At 40.0% G+C, this 15511-nt stretch overlaps 1 protein-coding gene across 1 annotated transcript in view; it reads right to left on the bottom strand.

Annotated features, from left to right (window-relative positions):
• Positions 1-12930: 12930 nt before the first annotated feature.
• LOC112151803 (transcription intermediary factor 1-alpha) overlaps positions 12931-15511 on the bottom strand; it is an 11509-nt gene continuing 8928 nt past the window's right edge. Inside the window, exons 7-10 of the mRNA XM_036212169.1 lie at positions 15087-15210; positions 14945-15019; positions 14705-14857; positions 12931-14501 (exon numbers count right to left, since the gene is read on the bottom strand). Coding sequence (XP_036068062.1) covers positions 14298-14501; positions 14705-14857; positions 14945-15019; positions 15087-15210 — 556 coding nt within the window. The 3' untranslated portion in view covers positions 12931-14297. The remainder of the gene's footprint in view (positions 14502-14704; positions 14858-14944; positions 15020-15086; positions 15211-15511) is intronic.

The raw sequence follows: 15511 nt of genomic DNA, 5'->3' as shown, positions 1-15511 counted from the left end.
CATTTCCGAAGTCCCACGTCATGATCTGCAGCTCCGGTAGTGAGAACAGTCCAGTTCCTCAGTTCCACCACTCTGACTGGAGTTTCACATTTTGGCTGTGGGTGGAGTCAGCCTCCAAGTTGCCTGCTTGGTTACCCTTTAAGGACCCCTCTGCGTCACTTTTTGACGTTTTGGGTGTCTCCAACTCGTTGTTTATTTGAATTACTGAATGTTCGTAAAATCAAGGGTACACAATCCTCGGGACGCGGTACCAGATCCGGTAGCGGATCCGGTACTGGATGCGGTACCAGACACGGACTGGTACTCGGGACGCGTCCAGTACCAGGACTGGTACCCTAACCCGGTAACAGTTCGCGTCCGGTGCCACATCTGGAACCGGTTCAGGTCTGGTATCGTGTCTGGTACCGCATCCAGTTCAGCTTCCAGTATCACATCCGGTCCCGGGTTAGGGTTAGGGTACCATTACCAGGTTTGAGTACTGGTGCGCTCTGCGTCATGGTACTGAACCGGTTCCGGTTCATGGCCCAGTGGTTGGGGACTTATGGTTTAATGGGAACAGCCACCACTTAAAAAAAACAAGGAATTAGGGACATTCAAAACGTCAACAAGTGACTTGGAGGGGTCCCTAACCAAATGTCAATTTGTGACGACTTGGGGATGAGAATCTGTTGGTCCATCAGCCAGTCACACTTTATTACTCTAAGGCCCAATCTGAATTCTTCCCCTCTCCCTTCCCTTATGTTTAGCCCTTCAAACGGAGAGTTTGTCTCAGAATTCAGACTCTTCCATTCGATGACGTCACCAGTTGTCACTAGCGTTAGCGCAGAGCTTCCAACGCTTTAATGTACAGAACAACAACAGTTCAAAAATGAAGGAATGGTGTAGACATAGAAAGAGTTCATGAATTTCTGGGGATTATTGTTGATGAGAATTTAAAATGGAAGCAACATATTGTTTATATAAAACAAAAAATAAGTAAAAATCTTGCAGTTTTTAACAAAGCTAAATATTTGTTGAATTAAAAAGCTATGCATATTCTGTATTTCTCCTTGATTTTACCATATTTTTCATATTGTTTGGAAGTCTGGGGTAATTCTTATGAGTCGAACCTAGAACCTTTAACAATTCTGCAAAAAAAAAAATCATCAAGAATAATACATTTGACTTCCTACGATGAGCACACTTCCAAATTATTTTTTAAGTCAAGAATACTGAAATTTAAAGATTTATGTTCTCTGCAGACACTGTTGGTAATGTTTAAGGCCAGACATTTTATGTTGCCACCTTGTTTACAAAATATTTTTGTTATAAATGAGGTAAATAGAAGAAATGAAGACTTCAAAGTACCCAAAGTAAAAACTACACTTAAACAAAGGACTATTTCCTTTGCTGGGGTTAAAAAATGGAATGTGATGGATAATGAGCTGAAAAAGTGTTCAAGTATTGTTTGTTTTAAGTTTAAATGTAAAAACAAAATGATTGATTTGTATGCAGCATGACGTTAATACTGTGATATTGTTTTTATTACGGGTTTTCATTTTGTGTTTGTTTTGATTATGCCACTCATTTAGTCATATGTTGGTATTATGTGATAATAAGAGTGGGGTAGGGGTTTATAAGACTCTGTCTTCGTCCTACTCCTGTTCTTCATTAGTAGATTGTATATATTGTACATTCTAACTGAAAAAAGAACAAATGAATAAATCAAATCAAATCAAATCAAATCAAATCAAATCAAAAAGGTCATACCACAGCAAAAATTAATCAATCACATTTGAAGAAAAGTGCTTCTTCTCAGCGGCAAAGCGTAACGCAGACACCCAAAACGTTAAAAAGTGATGCAGAGGGGTCCTTAACCAAATGTCAATATGTGACGAGTTGGGAGTGAGAATGTGTTCGATGGACTCATCTCTGACTCTTTCGTCTTGCTCAATGTTCCTTACAGTTCATTGTAACTGCAAACTTCATTGTATAACATAAATTCAAGAATAGATCATTCATTTATGGTGTGTTTGGAAGCCAGTGTGCCCCATGTTGTGGAAAATACTGTATTTGTAAATGTAATTGTAAAAGACGGCTTCAGAGATTTCCTGGTGCCTCCTTTTTCCTTCCAAATGCTTTACATGAGTCATGATCCTCTTTAAAGTTTGGTTCAGATCAGCCTGTGGATAACAGATATGAACCAGAGACATGTAAATGACTTTGTGGAACTTGCGTTATTCAGTATTGTCCAGGGATTCCAGTTCACTGAGCATTAACCTTCCCTTTCCAGGCCTTTCATTGCTTTCCAGGAGTCATTTTTATCCTGTTTGATTAGAGCAGACATGTTCCAGCTGAGCTCCGTGTTAATGATATTTTGGTGTCATAAGGGTTGCGTAGTGATACGATGGGAAAAGTCTTCAGAGAACTTTGGAAACGATCTCAAGCACAAAGTTGCAGCTCGTTAAATGAGCATTCTTTACAGCCTGTGCTTTTTCCGTCTCTTGACCCTCTCCTTCAGTTCACAGCAAGCATTTCAAACCAGATTAACTTGATCTTAAATGCTTTCAACCATTTTACTCACACTGTAAAAGTCACAGAACAAAATGCAGCATACGACTAGGCCTGTTTTGACACAACTGCCGTGGTCTGGTTGATTCTTAACGTTTCCAGGTCAGAACTGTTGGTTGAAGGAGATATGAAGAGAGAATATTTCCTGCAGCAGATCTGGACTGAAGAATCAGATTGTTTTCACAATTCTTTCTTCTTACTGTGCGTCTAAGCAACAATTTAAACCCTACCACATACTCAAAAACTCGCCAAAATATGTACACAGCTAATACCTGGCCAGCAAGCCCAGCTGGGTCCATGGTTTAACAGTAGCAGAAACTGTGCGCCCCAAATGGGTTTGTCCACAGTTTCTGTGGTGGTCCCCCCTGGAGCCACTTCTGCAAAGGCTCTGTCACCTTTAGTTTTTCACCGAGTTCTTTTAACCACCAGCAGGCCCTGGTCACATGATCTGAAGGACCTGCTGGGAGCGTACGGCTGCACAAGGTCCTTCATATAGACCGGTACTTGATTATTAAAAGCTCTATATGTTAAAACCAGGATGTTAAACTGCACTCTGAAACGAATGGGGAGCCATTGCAGCTGGATCAACAGTGGGGTGACGTGAATACTTGGAAGTTTTGGTTAAAAGTCTTGCAGCCGAGTTCTGGAAAGCCTGAAGACGTTCTAAAGATTTTTTACTGAGACATGTGAAGATGGAGTTGCAATAATCAAGACGAGAAGAAATAAAAGCATGAATGAGCATCTCCATCTCAGAACGTGACACAACTGGACTCAGTTTAGCAATGTTTTTTAAATAATAAAAACAAGAACGAACAAGTGCAGCAACATGAGAGTGAAGAGATAAACTGGGTCTAGAGTTACCCCGAGGTTTCTGACAGAGGGCCTGACAAAAGAGGAAAGTGGACCGAGCCACTGCACTATCTGGGAGTGGTATTTGTCAGGAGCACAAACGAGGACCTCAGTTTGAGCTTCATTTAGCTGGAGAAAATTGTCATTCATCCAACTCTTGACCAAATCCAGACACCTGTGTAAATCTGTATCTTAAAAACATCCTGAGGTTTAAAAGACACATAAAGCTGAATGTCATCAGCATGAAAATGATAAGAAATGTCATTAAAAGAACTTAAAATGTGCTGCAAAGGCAACAGATATAAAACAAAAAGATAAAGGTCCCAAATCAGAGCCTTGTGGCACACCAGAAGAGAGGGATGCAGAGGAGGACTTAAACTTAGAGGATACCACGGAAAAGGATCAACCAGTGGGACAGGAGGTGAACCAGTTTAAGGCGGATCCGGATATTCCAACCCAGTTTTTCAGCCTGTCCAGAAGGACGTGAAAGTCCAGAAACAGAAGCACGGAGCAGTTTCCTGCATCAGGATGTCACGTTACATTATAATCCACTGGATTATAAAGCGGATTTTCTATTTTTGAACAAATTCAGGGATTTAAAGTGTTCCTCATGGTTTTAATAGATGGTAGGGGTCCCTTCATGAGCTCTGATTTAGTCTTTGTTGGTTATATTTATGAATTTGTGGCTGAAATGCACCAGAAACAGTAAAATGAACTTTTTTTTAATCGCTGGTGACTTCACACTTCCTACTGTCTTTGCTGCCTTTACATGATCTTATGGTGTAGGATGTCTTTTATTTTGAAAGGAAGTCATGCAAAGCTCTGTCAAAAGTTAGAAACTCATATTTTTTTTATCTCTTTTCTATTTCTATTTATGTTTTATGCATGCCATAAATAACACACAATAGTTTATTTAAATGTATCATGTCAGTAGAAAACATAAATATAAATCAATATCTTATTTTTCTAAAGGGTGAGTGAAGACTTTGGGGCTCCGACTGGGTTTTGGCTGTTGAGAAATCGATCCGAATGATTCTCTAAGTGTTTAAGGTTGCAGACCCCTGCTATAGTTGATCTTTCTGCCAATTCAAATTCAATATGACTTTGAAAAGAGACGAGGGTTTCTGCAGCTACAGGATCAGAGAGTCAAACATGTCAAATAAAAAGAAGCTGACATTACGCTGCATGTTCACAAAACTGCAAAGCATCAAAGCATCACCTGGATGAAATCATTACCAAATGCTGCTTTCACCATGCGGCGCTGTTTACATATGATATACTCTAACTATCTACTTGCGTGAGGACACAATAACTGGATCCAGAGAACTTCTTGTCCTGGAATGTCCGATTGGACCAAAATCACCAACATGTCACTTCAGATTCCCGCAGACAGCCATCAGAACAAAGGGAAGGAGAGATTAATGCGGCAGATTGTGAAACCATGTTGGTGCTGATTATTCCTAATCTCAGACCATTCTGCATGGAAAGAATTTTAATAAGCTTCAAAATTCTGACAAACACTTGAGTTTGGTGTGATGAGTTTCTGCTCCTCCACGTGACGCCGCACGTTTCAGATTGCATTCCTACAGTGTTCACTACACTTCTAGTTCCTTTCGCTTTCCTGCAGTAAAAAGTACAACCATCCGTGCAAACAAAGCAGGAGAAACATTTTGTCCTGAGGGATCCACACGTGGATGCAGGCAGACTTTCATGTGAGACGACGTCATGTGCCCACAAAAGCTACACACAGCAAGAGACGCACAGAAACACACACAAAAGAAATCTCATCACGGCCACATCAAAGGTAACAATAGCACATTGGCAGAAGCTGATGTGTGTGGGCCAGGGACCTGTCTGAAGGTTCTATTTATATAAGGAAATGAGCTTATCTGGCATTCATGACTTGGAAGAAGCTGAGTTGAGCCTAAAATACACACAGGCTTTGAGCCAAACAGGCAAAGGATTAGAAAAGTGAACCGTCATTGAATGCAGAAACTGTAGGTTTCAGGGGCTTTCCATCTAAATAAAACTGCTTAAAATGAAATTTTCTTTAAAGACCCACTCCAATAAAAAAGGGTGTTTTTGGTGTGTTTAGCATGTTCTAGTTGCATTTTCCTCATAATGGAGGACATTTGTAAGTTAAGATTACATATGTCATTTCTGAGTATTTTTTTATTTGAATCGTGGTAAGTCAGGAGCTGCGGAAGAGGATTAGGGCCACTAAAAAAAAAAAAAAAAAAGCCCATGAAAAATTCTGACTTTAATCTCAGAATTCTGAGATTAAAGTCAGAATTTTCATGGGCTTTTTTTTCCAGTGGCCCTAATCCTCTTCCGTAAGGAGCAGACAAAAACCGGCAATATAAAAAAGCTCAGGTTTGTGATGCAGCAACTGCGGTGGACAAGGCCAAAATCTCCCTGCTCTGCTCCATTAGAGCAGCTAAATAGATCCATGAACGTCTTAGTTTTCCTCATCTGAGCAGGAATCTGGATCTAAACTGTTTGACTTGATAGCTCTGCAGAGCTTTTTTTTTGTAGCTTAAGGTTGTGATGGACTGTAAGCTAGCAGGAGAATTACTGGTGTTACGTCTGCTGCTGCTCTGGTAACACTTTTACCATTCGGCTCACCTGGCAGGTGGGGCCAATATTCCTAATCAACACCTGCCAGGTATTTAAGTTGGAGGAGGACTCACTCACTCACTCACTCACTCACTCGGATCTTGGTAGTCTTAGTTTGCGAGCTTTGTTTATTTGTTTTCTTTCTGCTGAGTCAGACGGTCCACATGGCTGGGTCAGCAGTCTCCATGACTTATTTTATGTTTGGCCGAGGTTCCAATGCCTTTTGGTTTGTCTTTTTGTTTCGACCAGCACAATAATTATTTTATTTCTTTCTTTCTGGACATAGGGTTTTGTTTCTTTGATAAACTGTGTTCCCTTTGCTCTTACTGGTGTCCAGTTTTAATGTTTTTCTCCCCGAGACATGAGCCAAGTTTGCCCATTGGGGATGTAACAGCTAGGATATTAACGTAGTCTTACTTTTATGCCAACAGTTCTGCCCACAACTCAGAGGTGAATTACTGATGAACTCCTGGTGCTCTGCAGAAACTATGTCCTAGAAAACGACACGTTTTTACCCTAAAATCATAATAGATCACTGACAACATTTTGACAATAGATCAACAGATTATCAGAGTGGGACTTTCAACACTCTTATCCCTTCCACTCTCCTTGGTTTGTTCACATTAAAAGTGGGGTCATCTGGACCCCACAAGACAGTGCACTGAACTTTTCTTTATCATTGATTCTTGAGTTTCACTAATGTCCATGGCAGACATAAAATCCTGTCCACCTTTGTCCACATTTGTCATGGAAGGAATCACACATCAATATGTGGGTGGAGTCATCTGGACCCCAAAGATGACTCCACATAAACCGAACTTTTATCCTCAGCAAAACAAACATTAGATGACAAATGTTCAGACTGAGAGAGCAAACACTTCTATGCACACATTTTATTTGATTTAATATTTGGATTGACAACAGTCTGCAACAGGAATGTCCCCATCAGAACTTTTTGTCCCCGATCTGACTCCAAGTCATTTGATTTTGGTACCAAGAGTTTTTATAGATATTCCAATAGTTTCTGGTCCTGCTTTAAATAATTGATATTATTATTAAAGGCTGCATTTGTTTACCATGTAAACGCTGTAGTTTGAATCCTGGTGGGGTTCTTCCTGTGTGGACTTTGCACTCCTCCTAGCGCAAATTTGGTTTTCTCCTGGAACTCTGGCTTCCTCCACAGTCCAAAAACATGCTTCATAGGTTACTCTCAACTGTCCTTAAGTGTGCATGTGAGTGTGTGGCCCTGCGACATTATGGAGACCGGTCCAGGGTGTACCTCACCTTCAGCCAACAGTATAGGGAAAGGCTCCAGCAGCCCTGTGACTCTGAAAGGGATTCAGCGGGTTCTGGATGTTGGATGTTGGATGGATAAATGGATGGATGGATGGATGGATGGATGTAAGAAAACAGGATGTATGGGTGGATGGATGGAAGAAAACAGGATGGATGGATGGATGGATGGAAGAAAACAGGATGGATGGGTGGATGGAAGAAAACAGGATGGATGGGTGGATGGATGGATAGATGGATGGAAGAAAACAGGATGGATGGATAGATGGATGGAAGAAAACAGGATGGATGGATAGATGGATGGAAGAAAACAGGATGGATGGATGGATGGATGGATTTTTTCAATATGAAATCTATGAATTTGAGTTGCACAATGCATGAATGAATGAATGAATGATGAAATCAGGAATGAATGAAGATTGAATAGCCTTTATTGTATTGCAGAAAGTACAAGTAGGAGTACAACAAAATGTTTTTTTTGTTTTTTAGAAAATGATGAACACCAATGCAAGAAACATTTTTTTTGTTGTTTTTAAAATCACAGATGGCGGAATCTGATGGAATAAAATCAAGTTTATTTGTATTTTGTTAGCAGAGTCAAACAGTAAGTCTTCATAGTTTGATTCTTGTGACTAATCTAGTTTTAGTTTGTCTATATATGTTGAGCCTTACTGTCAAACCTGAGCCTTAAAGGGGCTCTACCATGATTTTCTTAAGCCTTTCAGAGTGAACTATATCTATATATAAGATCATATATTACCTCTGGAACACTAAAAATGAATTATTAATGAAATATTAGTTATTTTTCATGATTTTTTTTTCCCTACCCGGAAGTAAAACGGCTCAATTCCTGAAGCTCTGGTTGCCGCTGCGTGTGGCTGCAGTCCTCTCCATGACATCATCCTAGAGTCTGTGGCAGCGTCTCTGTATTTCTCCCACAAAAATAATTCCAAACTTCTCCATAGATGGATGCACATACCATATTTCTGCCTTTAGTTGGCCTGGCCATCCCTTTTCTGGACCACAACACACATGCGGCTCCTTCACGGGAGTGCGGGATCGGGGGGGGGTCCATGTTCCTTAAATTAAATACTTCACAATACACTTACCACGCCCATAATAGTGTGTTCCATTTAAAATGCAGCCGCTCCTCTCTATAACCCTGTGCAGGTCGGACAACAAAAACCTGCAGAACCCCCAAGAGTGCATGTGGATAACCCTGGGCCTCCACGGCTAGCGTTACGGCTGTGATGACCGCCAGAGTCTTTACGTAACTTAAAAAATGCGAGAGGAACCTCCACTACATACGATCACGTCCGCGACCTTGCCTCTCCGGCGCTCCAAATCTGTTTCGTTGGGGTCAAACTGTCACCGAACACTGGAGCCGAGTCGCAGCACTTTATGTGAAGTTGGGGCTATTAATGACCTAAATGGTAATAAATAGTGAGTTATTGAGTGAACCTGCATCAGTACAGAGTTTGGCGAGGTCGACAGCAGAGCCTGAAGCTGCAGCCATCCCAATGGGAGTCATCCGCCATGCTAGACCGCTCCCACATCTCACCTGAGCTGTATCGCTTGCCGTAGGAGCCCGTAGTGAGGCTTTGGCTGCCAGTCATTTGGACGATCATCGGACTCGATCAGAGACCATGAGTGCTGTGTGAGTCACGGCTGCTGGTTAAAACCCTTATAGTTCCTTGTGATGGCTGCCTACGCTGCCACACCATCAGGGCAGTAACCTGCACCAAACACTCACTTGCACACACCTTTAGATACATTTTATTTCAATTACAAGACACACTTGTTTTTGTTAAAATATAAATTTATTGTCACACAATTTAAGCTTTATTTCAATTTTCTTTCATTAATTTATTCTTGTGTTTTTGAGTTACCGGTGCTGTGGGGACCATTGCTGCTGCTGCCGTCTGCTGGAGCCACTATGTCAGGCCTGACACAAAGAAAGCATGCCAGCCAGCAGAGGCCTTATATGCAGCAGGACACTAATTGGACTGAACCACTGCCCGGGGGAGGAGAAACTCTTTTTGTGTTAAACTTTGATTAAGTTAACATTCTACTTTATGTCTATTAGTTTTGATATTTTTCTATGTTAGTTTACTTTAGGATGGACAAGTTAATTTTGTTGTTTGCTGTATTTCTGTTGTCTTGGTCTTTTTCAGTTCCCCCTTGTGTGTCTAGTTGGTCTGATCAGCCACTATATATGTTCCCTTGTGTTTCCAATTAGTCAGGTCAGTTTAAGTTTGTTGCTCTGTCTGTTCAGTTGGTTGATTTGTCCTCCTATTTAAAGCTTCAGTTGCTTTTGTTACTTTGACCTCTTTTAAGGGCCCATTTTGTTCACTGAGATATATTTTTTTGAAAATAAATGTAAATATTTTTGATATATTTTTGGCTGTCCTTGCCTTTACTGCCCGGTCCACCACATTCCTATAAACTCTTGTAAACATCTTGAGCATGTTTCTGCTCTAGAACACATTCTAGGTCACATGTCCAGCATCCTCAACTCTTTCCTTCTTTGTATTCCAGGAATTTCCGTTAGCAAAGATACAGTCAGCAATGAAGCGATGCATCGCACGAAGGAGCAGCTTTTCTTGAAGACAGCAGACATACTTTTTCAAAAAAGGGTGCAAAACACTACCAGCTCTGCTTTTAACAGCATCCAAAAAAAACATCACACACTCATCCCGCCCCAGACGCAATAACTCAAGAATTTTTAATGCAATAGATCAACAAGAGAGAAAAGGAGGCAAAACATCCCTAAACTCCAAAGAAAGCGGCCATGAATCCTAGTCCCTCCCAGAATAAAACAAGTTTAACTCTTTTAATGGAACTGGAGATGAATGCTAAAAACAAATGAGGGGTCATGGCAGCTGCAGAGGTGGGTGGAAACAGTAGGTGCAGATGTCTGAAGACGCTTCCCTGGGCAGCTGGAGGTATGTGGGCCTTTCCTCCTCTTTGTGTGCATTAGTGATTTAAGCAGACGGAGCGAGCAGGGACTGCACGAGGCCTTTGATGTTTTTAAGTGGAACATCTGCACAACTCAACGCACGACCACTGAGAGGAAGGAGAAGTGAGGCTACGGAGGAAATGTGAGGAAAAGCATGTGACTGAGGTTTAATGGACTGAAAAAAGCGAGTGGCTATAATTAACTGCCCTTTGTCCAACATTTACCTTCATCTCTTTGTTGAACGGCCGACATGTTTTAGATCAGTTGGTGGATTTCATCCAGAGGGTTTTGTCTGATCTTCATAGAGAACAAACACTCGTGTTTTCACTGCTCCTTCACCACACAAACATTCAGTTACATTACATGGTAGACCAGTCTGAAAACAAAGACTGATTGCATTCCTGTGCAACTCAGATGGCCTAAATTTCCAGCAGAGGTCTTTGTTTTTAAATAATCGCCTCACAGAACAAAATGTCCTGTACAGGAGCGCCTCGACAAGAATGAGAACAGAAGAAGTGGAATCCAGAACGCAGCAGCGGACCGTCGAAGCAAAACAAGTCTGCTCAAACGTCCACCGAGAAGGTTGTGCAGCAGATTCCTTTAACCCTTTAACACCTGAAGCCTCGCCACAGACGCTTAAATACAGAATCTTTAACGTACTGTAACTTCTTAACCGATCAATGTAATACTAGCTCAATTAGCCACTTTCTCCCTCAAAATCTGCTGGAATTATGTTGATCGTGTAAAGGTAAGGTTTGCATTCAACGTAATATTTTTCATAATATTTTTTCAATTAAAACACGTGTAAATGTCTTAGTAAAATAATGTAATAATTTGTCCATTAAAAAAATATGTTTACATTTTTTTTAGTAAAAAGATTTTTGGTCACTGAGGTTGTAACCTGGAGCATCAAACCACAAACAGCAACATGAGTTTGAAGGCTGTTGCTATCAGAAGTGTTCTGCCGAATGATTATTTTATTTCTCTTCATAGGATGCTTCAGCTAGTGGTAGATCACAAAACACCTGCTGAATTGTTCTATAAACATTTTTACAGCTTGTATTTAGTTTCACTTTGTGTTTGAAACAATTTCAAAATGACATGTTAAAATAAAATAGTTTTTGTTAAAAATATTCTGTCATTTGTAATCTTTGTTAAAAAAATAAAAGGAGGGAGGAAAAAAATTAATTTAAATCGAAAATTGAATTTGGAAGGAAAAATATCTAGATTTTGTTTTGGCCATATCGCCCAGCTCTACTTTTGCTATTACCATGAATGTAGACAAAATGCAATAAAGACTCCTGCGGTTGTGAAGCTCACGGTATGCATAGATAGAAAACGCTCCTACTCATTTTACAGCAATACCTGTAGGTCACACGTGTCAAAGTCAAGGCCCGGGGGCCGGATCCGGCCCTCCGGGTAATTCTATCCGGCCCTCCAGATCATTTTATTGTTATTAATGACCCAATGTTATCTTGTGCTCATTTCTAACTTGTAGAATTTTGACAAAATATATTTCTATGTAGAGTAAAATATTGAAAGTTATTTAAGGTTTAAGTTGATTTATTCTGGAATAATATTCCTGCCTTTTTAAAGTTTTAAAAATTGGCATTCTACTAGCTTTTTGGACTATTTTGGCATTTACTAAGATTTTTGGGGCTATTTGGAGTTTAGCTAATATTTCAGCTACATGCTAGCTGTTTTGGCTAATATAGGCTTTTTCAGTTTTTAGGATATTTTAAAGTTTAGATATTTTTTCAGATACATGCTAGTTTGTTTGTTTTTCTTTTTTTTTTTTGTTGTAGGCCATTTTGGCATCCAGCTAATATTTTAGCTGGTTACCATCTTTAGCTTTTTCAGCTATTAACTTCAGAATTTTCAGCCATCAGCTTCAGTGTTTTTTGCTAACAATTTCAGCATCTTCAGCATCCAAATTCATCTTACAGCATTCACACTATTATTACAGGTAATGCTATATATCTACAGTCGTAGCCAGAAGTTTTGAGAATGACACACATATTACATTTCCACAAGGTCTGTTCCTTCAGGGTTTTTAGGTGTTTGCCAGATGTTTCTATGGTATGATGGTAAGCATTTCACAAGTATCAAAAGCTTTTATTGAGAATTATGTTATCTGGTCCTTTTGTGGCCGGGCTGACATGCAGGGGAAACGTAGTTTCAGTGATAAAGTTCATTTTCAAGGCAAATGGGGATTATGCAAACAATTTCAGTTGAGTGGATCACTCATCATAACATTCTGAAGTATATGTACATTTCCATGAAACTGCAGACATTGGAAAAATTAATAGTTGTGTCATTCTCAAAACTTCTGGCCATGACTGTAGTTCATAATTACGTTAAATAGTTACGGTTTTAAAAGTTTTAAAAAAGTAGTTTTAGAGTGTTAAATGTTTATCCTGTTTGGCCTGCGACTTAAGGTGTGTTTTGGATTTTTGCCCTGTGTCAGATTGAGTTTGACACCCCTGCTGTATGTGCAGGATACTTTTTTTAGGAACAGTTTTTTATTGTTCCAGCAGTAAAATGCAAAGCCATCCAACCATCTTCAGAACTCGCGACGTCCTTTGCAGGGTCTCAAGGTTTCTGGAGCTACTGTTGGGTAAAGGCGGGGTTCACACTGGACAGGTCAGCTGACTGCTGCAGGGTCAGTCCAAAGCCTAAGGAGAATATCTGATGGATCAAGGATAACCAAAAGCTTTTCAGCTCCTGGAAGTCAATATCAGGTAAGAATTAGTTCAACTCTGATTAAAACTTCTCTTGAGCTTATAGTCCAGAGATTGAAAATGCTCCAACGCGGTGAACGTGTCCTCATCCAGCTGACCTGAGAAATGCGGTAAGTATCACATCGGTATTTAGGCTCATTTGAACCGCATTCTTTTTAAAGAATAACTCTGACTTCTGTGTTTCAGCAGTTTTGTATTCTTTTTAAATACAATAATAAAGTTTTCATGAATTCTGACAGCATTTTCTCTAAGCAGAAGTCAAAGTTCTGTTCTGTTCACAACATCACAAACATACAACAACAACACTAGTGCTGGGTGATATGATACAGACCATGCGGGCGATAAAAGTGTAAATCATGCACGAATGGTCAAATTCACAACCCCATTTTAATTTATTTTATCTGGACCTAAAACATATCAAACTATAGAACACATGCAAAAATCTGAAGGCTTCAAGAACATTTAATATTTTAAAAGAACTGTTTTACTTTTTGGAGTTTGCACATACTGTAACGCTTGGTTTGTTAATGTTTTGTGTTGATGTGCCAGTTGCACTGTACTTGTAGTGTTTTCCGTAACCAATTAATAAAAAAAAAATACAAAATTGTATGTAAATGTGAACATTGGTAAATTAAAAGAACGTTCAATAAAGTTTATGAAAAAAAGTGTATATCGTGCCATTTCTCTTGTATACTTTCTATTGTTTTTGTTTATTTTTTTTGCTGAACTGTTTAAGAAATGTTTTTATTTGTGACGATTCAATTACATGTTGCTTGAAAAAATAAAGTCAAACGTAATGACATTTTTGTCATTTTTTCCAGAGAATAACTGAAAATATACTTTATTTGGTATATTTATCATTAATATATATTGTTAATATGATGTAAAGTAATTTATATCTGGATATACAATTTTTTCCATACCCCCCAGCACTAAACATTACAATGCAAATTAAGAGAACCCCCCCTGAAAACAAATTAATGCTCCATTAGTGCAGTTTGATTTTACTGGAGTCTATTACGCCCTCTGGTGGTGCTTGATTGTATTAATTATTATCAGCTTCATTGAGAGTTACAATAAAATGTTGGCAAAAGGAAAGCAAATATTTTAAAAAGTCAAAAAGGCAACTTCTCTTTAACAATACATGTTTTTTGTTCATATTTTCAGAAATAGTGAAAAGGTAGAGAGGATATTCTCCTTATTTGAGGTGAAGTCACTGGGGTTTTATTAGGTAAGAAGCATCAGAACAAACTTCCTAAATTCTGTTCAAGCTCTTTCACTTATGAAGATTAAAGGTAGTACTTTTTGCCACTAAAGACATGTCTCTTCCTCCTGTAGTTTTCTCTCCTCTTCCTGCTGAGCCAGTGGAGGCGAGCTCTGTCCGTCCGGTCCTGAGCGGCTGATGGAAACGTCTGGTCTGGAAAAACCTCCTTTAGCTTGATGAGGAAAAACTCCTCCAGGCTTCGACCGGCCTGGGCCACCTCGGAGTCTGGCTGAACGAGAGAAACCCATGAGGATTAGCCACGTTTGAAGAACAAAGACTTTCCATTTTAACCCTTTGTTTATGTTCTTTGAACTACTGTAATTTTTTTATTGTTGTTGTCGAGCCGCTTTTCTCCTTCAAAATCTACTGGAAGGATGTTGATCGTGTTGAAAAGCTACCAGCAAAACACCAGACTTTTCATCAAAAACATACATAATTAAAAGTGGCACAGTTCTTGAACATGAGCAGAACGTCGTCAACAAACTGCTCTGGTGTGAAGTAATGAAGAGTGTTGCTCTTGTCCAGTTTCCTTCGTATCACTGACAGGTCGATAGGTCTCTTGATGATCTGGTAGTAGTTCTGAGCCTGTTGAGATCCCATAGAAGATTATATTGAAGAGTGGGATGACACATTTTGTAATCCAGTGCTGATAATTGAGCCTGTTGGACTGACCAGAGGGCTGACGGGCTCATGGAACGGGGCGCTGAGCTCATGACAGTACAGCAGCAGACACAACTTTTCACACCTCTGTAAAGAACAAGACACGAGAGTCAAACTGAATGTTTTTGGTTTTGTTGATCCCAGCTCAGCTCACCCTCTGGTTGTGCTCGGACAGTGTGTAAGGCGCTCTGACTTGGGTGGAGGAGGGGGTGTCCTCACAGCCACAGGTCTCCATGGGCTCCTGGTCAGTTCTGCACAGCGTGCACACCCAGTCTCCTCTGAAACACAAACAGGAGATAAAAAAGCTGATCCACATCCAGGAAGTCTCCACATTCAAATCTGCTAATGGGTTGAACTGAGTAAAGCCAACTTCTTATGCTGGATCGATGCTGCTTTTTTTAAAGATGTCCTCAACTATGAAACATGGTGGTGGAGAAATGATGGTGTGGGAATGCTTTGTTTCTTCAAGTTGTTACGTCTGCTGCTCTGAAAACCCTGGTATTCTACTCACCTGGCAGGTGGGGCCAATATTCCTAATCAACACCTGCCAGGTATTTAAGTTGGAGGAGGACTCACTCA

The sequence above is a fragment of the Oryzias melastigma genome, linkage group LG6, assembly GCF_002922805.2.
Source record: "Oryzias melastigma strain HK-1 linkage group LG6, ASM292280v2, whole genome shotgun sequence".
Classification (NCBI taxonomy): Eukaryota; Metazoa; Chordata; class Actinopteri; order Beloniformes; family Adrianichthyidae; genus Oryzias; species Oryzias melastigma.
The sequence above is the reverse complement of the archived record's forward strand: the minus strand, read 5'-3'. Positions and strand labels throughout refer to the sequence as shown.